Below are 7,136 nucleotides of genomic sequence, written 5' to 3'. Positions count from 1 at the left end.
ATACAGAGGAGTAACAATCCACTGGCAATCGCATATTGGAGATGATGGAAATGTATTGAAAATATTAGCGGTCCAAGGCACTGCATCTCAGTGCTAGAGGCATCACTACAGACCCTGGTTCGATTCCAGGCTGTATCACAACTGGCCGTGATTGGGAGTCCCATAGGGTTAGGGTTTGGCGGGGTAGGCCGTCAGTGTAATAAGAATTTGTTCTTAACTGACCTTGCCTCGTTAAATAAAGGTTCAATCAACAAATATTAGTGACACTGATGCTTTCATCCTTGAATGGGAATAAGACATTTAAGTGGGAACCTTGTTAATGGAAAAATACTCCCGGTTGTTATGTTTACCGGGAAATACATTTGCTGTAGATTTGAGAAAATAGATCCACTTCTCTCTCTTCTCCCCAAGAGTGTGTGTGCAGCCTAGACTAATGTGTATATGAACATTTTGTGATAGATGCCTAAACCAATATGTGGTCTTCTTACTAAGGAAACAGGGATCTTAATCCAGGAGGGCATTGAATGTCTCTACTGTAACCAAGAAGCTTGATCTTGACATCTAGGCACTGTGCCCTATACTAATGTGTATAGGAAGATTTTGTTTGAGATGCCTAACCAATTTGCGGCCCCACTTTATTTGGATAGTCCAGCTGTAGATGCTCTAAAGATGGTCAAACTATCTGTTGATAAGCAACTGCTTACTAAGCTTAGGGTAAGGGTAATAGTTAGAGTTGGGTTTAGGGTAAGAGTTAAGTTTTAGGTTAAGGTTGGCGTTTAGTACATAGTTTGTTTGAAATGTGATAGTCTGTTAGAGCATCTACAGATGGACTGTCCAAGTAAAGTGTTACTCTGCATGATATGCAGTGTTGATTTGAAATAATTGATAAGCAGTTTGACGTTGAAGTGTTTGTGTTGAATAGTTATTGCTAGAGATAGCTAGACATTATTCCTTGACTGACTGTTTTATTGATAATAAATCAGTTTTGAATGTTCTTCTGACTCAAAACACCATTATAATACTGTATCTTCTCCAAATGAAAGATTTTGTATACTACAAATGTATGTAAACATAATTTAAAAAAATTATTTAAGAATTATCTGATTATATGCAATTGTATTGCAAGAAGATACAGTAACTTCCGTTTGATAGTGGTAAAGCACTTGGTACCAATGATATTGCTGATGTCATGTTAATTTGAATATAATACTTTGATCTCTTTTATCTGAAATAGGACTCCCCAGAACCACTCAAGGTACTGCCAGGCTGATGTAGTCTAATTAAATGACTGTTTATTTCATAAAATGCTCCAAACTGATGAGAACAGTGTTCTTTGAGATCTAGCTATAATCTGCACCAAAAGGTAGAGTAGATTTCAGTCAAGGTTAGACCATTGGCAGATGTTATGAAGGACAATCAAGTGAAAAATGTCAGTTTGACCTTTTTAATCATTTGGAAACCAACTGACTAAAGTTTTACAGTTAGAAATGTAATGGTTTCACCTGAAATGTTGAAAAGGGTTAAATCGTATTAAAGTTTCTTATCTGTTTTGTCGTTATTTCAACTCAGTATTTGTGATGGGGAGGTGTTGGGACCATGGAGGCTCCTCCCAGTGTGGTATCTACTGTCTTCCTTCCTCTAGAGTTAGGCCGTATCCAAATGTTCATACCGTTTCTGTACCATACCGGGTATACGTATTACAGAAGTGCACACTTCTTTTTTAGGCACAAAACAAATGAGGCAACAGGATCTTGATCCAGGAGGGCATTGAATGTTTCTACTGTAACCAAGAAGTTGACCTTGACATTTAGCAAACCAAATGCATAGCTGGAGCCCTCATTTATTTCTTATAGTTATACTTAAGTTGCAACGCGGCAGCCCTGCGCGGGGTGCCCCCAACCCAAATAATGGTATTGAAAATCATACCGTTGGTATTTTTCTAAATACCCTGGTATAAACGGTAAATCGCCCAAGCCTGCCTACCTCCCTCCTATCCTTAACTCCTCCCTGACTGTGGGAGAACTGAGGCACATTCAATGGGATGCAATGTTTAGAACACTGCAGATAGAAATGTRATGTATAGAATGGACAAGCCTCCATTATGCAGAGTACAAATGTTTYTGTTTATTCTATGCAGTGCATTTCTATCTGCGAGGCTCTAGCTAAACATGTTTCAATCTGCCGACTAAGCACCATAGCTGCCCAGGTGAGTTTAGCCTTAGGCAATAGGGAAACAACCACAACAGGTCCTGCTGAAATGCAGAAAAACCTGTAGGGACAGGAAGAGGGTGAATTCACTGACATAGACACACATCCACACAAACACACCCACCCACATCAACAGACTTCCTCATGAGAAAGGCAGATGAGCCAGCAGGCTGTCTTGTTTTGCAAGAAACTCTAGTTCCTGGAGGTATCCWTTCAGTGCTGTAATAATCATCTGATCTCACTCACAGGGTGGACGATATGGGGACCTATACAGACCAGGGGGACCAGTATATGCTAAATGGGTAAGTGATTAGACTGAATGTATCTACCACTTTGCTAGTTTATTCTGTGGAAACCCATAGTTTCACAACCAGTGTGTGTAACAAATGTGAAGTGACGCTCATAGCGGTGTGGGTTTTCTGAAACTAAAACAGTGGTATCAGTGTTTCAGCTCATTTCAATTGCAAGAGGAAAAGATGGAGTAGTGAATTTCAATTGTTAGAGGGAAAGATGGAGTATTGAAGTGTGAGTGTTGTATCTATCTCCTTTACACCCCTCTAGACTCCATGTCATATGACCTGCTCTCTGGACAATGGACAGGGGTTAACAAAAGGAGAAATGGGAAKTCACAAGCCACTCTGACACTAACCAGGCCAGTAGTGACGATAAAGATGCCATCCGTCCTGGGAGTCTGCTCTAATGACTTCCTCAGTGCTGAATCGCTGGCTTTGCAAAGCTGACAAAKCTTTGATTCATGCATGGGCTTAGTAATTGCCCATGTTTGTTTTATAACTAAGATTTACATGGACTAWAGGRCAACTTCCACCACTGGATTTGGTGAGCTGTTGACAGGATTCACGAACAGTGTCTAGGGTGATGTAATAATGCCAGTAGATAGAAATTTGGTTTAGGCCTATAATTAATATACCGGTAATTGGAATGAAACATACTGATCTTAGTCTGTCTGATACTTGTACTGCGAAAGACAGCCACTGTATCTCTGATGTCATCATTAGTTGCCTCCGAATTCCTTCCATATCCCTTCTTCTGTATATTGTCATCGATCTATCTGCGGTGGGATAGATTAGATGTATTGGAGTTGAAGAGGCATTTTTTCCGTTGCTTTTTGGAAGTAGGCTACATACCGGCTGTAACGGGAGTAAATGAGATAGTTGCTCAGCGAAACTCCATATTTGGTGATCAAGGAACATATTTTGACATTACAATGCTGGCGGAAAGGGAGTTTGAATCGGAGCTTTCTTGGCGTTAGGTTAATCCCTGCTATCTACTCCTGTCCTCTTATAGGCAGAGGCTTCAATAACTGCCTCGACAGGCCGTGGCCATTACAAGATCAGGTTTCCTTAACATAGAGTATACACCCTAGGCATGCTTCATCGGGAACAATGCAAGAACAAAGGTTGTCTTCCCTTCCCACCACGAGCAGCTATTAACAGCTTTTTTTTACACGCGTCTACAGGTAACTGCCAAAATACACCAAACGTGTCTTAATATTGCGTTGGGCCACCAAGAGCCAGAACAGCTTCAATGCGCCTTGGCATAGATTCTACAAGTGTCTGGAAAGCTATTGGAGGGATGCGACACCATTATTCAACGAGACATTGCATAATTTTGTGTTTTGTAGATGGTGGTGGGAAACGCTCTCATGAGCCGCTCAGAATCTCTCTTAAGTGTTCAATTGAGTTGAGATCTGTTCACTGGTTGGTTGCAACACAGAGACACACACAAATGCACACACACACCCTTTAAACCCCCTATGCTCCAATCTCACAAGATGTTCAGGTATTCAGTGCCACAACGATCACGTCATAACGGGACGCCCACATTTTAAATAATTAAATAGATCATGAGTTTATACTCAGACCACATCTCACAAACCAACGCAGCTAAACCTTACTGTCACGAGTTCAGCTGGGTTGACTCATCAAACCATAGACATGGAGATGGATCTATTGATGTGTCATTCTCGTAAAAAACAAATCAGGAGAAGGCAATACCCTTTTTTTTATGATAGTTGAGTAAACAGGAACTGTTATTGTTGCCGAAATGTGTTTCCTTTCAGTGTGGTAAGAGTTTGAGACTCTGCTGCATTGAGATACTCAACTATTTCTCTACGGATCTGCTCATTTTGATGTGTTAACAAGTTGCGATGAGTGATAGATCAGAAAGTTCTCACTCACTCAGGTGTGGTGAACGAGCACGTACAAAGCCCTCTGATTGGCTAARCTAATGTWTTGTTTGCTGTGTGGTTGGGTCGTCAGTCAGAACACTGCACTTGTGCGAACGTCGGAGTGTTCACAATTGGCGACATTGAAATTACTTATCTTCTTGATCAACATTTGTACGTTTTTTTTACCTCATCTTTTATTCATGATGTCTGCATGAGTGCGCGTTTATACAGAGGAAAGGGTGAAAGGTAGGCTATGCTCAGTTGCTTTGTGTATCGGTGTGTCTACCTTTATTTACAAAGGCATTGTGTAACTCCAGTAGAACTAGGTTGTTGGAGACGGGGAAGTTGATGTGGAAGCAATGTATAATCCAGTTGACGGCTTGAACACAGTTGTGCAAAGTTAGTTTACTACATGTTAATACTGTGTAATGACACTAAAAGTGCTTAAACTATATGGATAAACTTACTGTAGTTTCACGATTCTTCATTTCTTTCTATATAGGGCCTACAGTTGGACATATTATAATTATTTTATCATTGCCAATTTCTTGGTGCATCTAGCATTTGCTTATCACTCTGTTTGAATTTTTAAGTGGCAGCTGGTGGTCTTCTAAACCAAGACAATCCCCTTTATGACAGTTTACAAATGAGTCTATATTCTGTATCTGTATGTCCTTACAGTGTGATGCTATATTAACGTCATTACTTTAAAAGCCCAATTTCCTTTTATGGTCCGTAAAGTCTAATTCATATGACAGGTGAGCACTAATGAAACGTAAACGCAATATAGGGAAGTGTTCAGCAGACATACTGTACATATGTGCCAAGGGTGCATGCATTATGCATGCAGCTGGGGGGTCTAAGGGTGTGTTGGCCACTTTGTGACCCACTCTTCCATGGAGTACTGGAGGCACAGTCACAGAGGGTGCTGTTTGACTCTTGCAGTGGTCCTGAAACCTTGTCAAGTGTGTCCACTGGCAGAGGCAGTCTAGACCAATGACAGCCAGAGGACACACATGGAGTAAGACAAGTTGCAAGCTTCTACATTGTTAGTTTTTCTCTCTCGCTCTTCTGCACTTGGACGTGATTGTGTCTGTGTACTCTCTGAGCACTGGAGTGAGGTGAGGGAGAACTTGAGGACTCAGTGTTTGTGTGTGTGTGTGTGTGTGTGTGTGTGTTGTGTGTTGTGTTGTGTGTGTGTGTGTGTGTGTGGGGCGGGTGCTTGCTGCCCAGGTGTGTTCTTGACTGTGATAAGGGCTCGGGAAGTAAGAGTGGCTTGTCTGTTAAATGACAAAACAATGCTATGCCATTGCACAGCCATAGGCTTCTATGCAAGCGCCACTGCTGAGGTTACTGCCTTTTTGAAGATTGTGTTCCACCGTATAATATAACCAGTTGATTTTACAGTTTCAATAAATTCATCTTAAATAGTACTAATGTTATGATAAATTAGGTATTGTTTCACACTGGTGGCATATAGATAAATGCACATTTTGCGTGCGTGTACTAGAACAATCAAAAAATGTCAAATGCCCATCCCTATAATCCTGTTTTCTGCTAACAATGCCTGCAGTACCACAGTCGGCCTTGAACTTCCTTGGTTTCAATGAGAGGGGGCAGTCATTCTCCCCTGATGACCAATGAACATATTGCAATGATTCGTGTGTARTGTTTGACAGGCACTTTACAAATAAGACTTTATTAATTTGGCATCATCACATTAAAAACATGGTACATGCGTTTGGGCAGTGGCCTTCATCAGAGTGTCTGTCACTTTGTCTTATTTGAGCTCTTAAGGACTATAGACTGTTGTTGAATCTTTTGATTATTACAGCATGTACAGCAAAGCATTTGAAGACTATTGAATGTACTGTGATATGCTGTCTGTTCTGTAGGAGTCCAGAGGGGGCGAAGGCTGCTTCCTACATCCAGGACATGGAGCTGAGGGAGGAATGGCAGGATGAGGAGTTCCCCAGGTCAGAGACAAACCTAACCCTGACCTTTGACCTTACCCCCTGACCACATGAACTGTAAACCCCAGCCTGTTCACCATGACAATCTTAAACGATATTTTAGGTCCCTGCAAAGAATGCTGTTTGGTTATGGGTAAGAAAGCAGTACTAAGCTTTTTCAAGTATTTCGTATTCCCCCCTAGACCTCTTCCTGAAGATTCCCATAGTCCTGAGACCCAAGGAGAAAATGCAGAGAGACCAGGTATATCCCTAATACCCATATGTCTGCAAAGGCCTAATTCCAAAAGTACTGCACCATATCCCACAATACCTGTGTGTGTGCTACTCCCCCAGCTCCACCCACCAGCCTGGCCCTGTCAGAAAACCCCATAAGGAAGAAGCGTCTGGTGGCGCCCACCCTCAGCCTGACCCTGTCCCGTACCGACTCAGCGGACCGCAGCGTGAGGTCGGGGGACACCGGGTACTCTGCCGCTGCCCTCTCACCTGACAAAGATGACACGGAGCTGGACATCAACCTGGAGGCCCTGGAGACGCCCTCGGACAGCGAGTCCTGCAACTTCCCTGACAGCATGCACGAACTGGAGTGGGAGGGTGAGAGAGGGGACAAGAACTGGAGTGGGAGGGTGAGAGAGGACACAAGAACTGAAGTGGGAGGGTGAGAGAGGAGACAAGAACTGGAGTGGGAGGGTGAGAGGGGAGACAAGAACTGGAGTGGGAGGGTGAGAGAGGGGACAAGAACTGGAGTGGGTGAGAGAGGGGACAAGAAC

The 7,136-nt window shown here is 42.5% G+C and overlaps 1 protein-coding gene across 5 annotated transcripts in view; it reads left to right on the top strand.

The window, feature by feature from the left end:
• The first annotated feature begins 2,326 nt into the window (after positions 1-2,326).
• Positions 2,327-7,136, top strand: part of bnipl (BCL2 interacting protein like) — a 12,262-nt gene continuing 7,452 nt past the window's right edge. The window contains exons 1-5 of one of the 5 annotated variants that reach the window (XM_024145000.2): positions 2,328-2,510; positions 2,770-3,045; positions 6,292-6,372; positions 6,552-6,610; positions 6,703-6,960. In XM_024145000.2, the coding sequence (XP_024000768.1) occupies positions 6,332-6,372; positions 6,552-6,610; positions 6,703-6,960 (358 nt within the window). In that variant the 5' untranslated portion in view covers positions 2,328-2,510; positions 2,770-3,045; positions 6,292-6,331. Of the gene's footprint in view, positions 2,511-2,769; positions 3,046-3,122; positions 3,686-3,742; positions 4,643-6,291; positions 6,373-6,551; positions 6,611-6,702; positions 6,961-7,136 lie in introns of those variants that run through there. The other 4 variants (XR_011478954.1, XM_024145002.2, XM_024145001.2 and 1 more) reach the window with 4 other exon arrangements.

This window comes from Salvelinus sp. IW2-2015, unplaced genomic scaffold, assembly GCF_002910315.2.
Source record: "Salvelinus sp. IW2-2015 unplaced genomic scaffold, ASM291031v2 Un_scaffold6450, whole genome shotgun sequence".
NCBI lineage: Eukaryota > Metazoa > Chordata > Actinopteri > Salmoniformes > Salmonidae > Salvelinus > Salvelinus sp. IW2-2015.
This window is presented reverse-complemented; position numbering and strand designations above follow the sequence as displayed.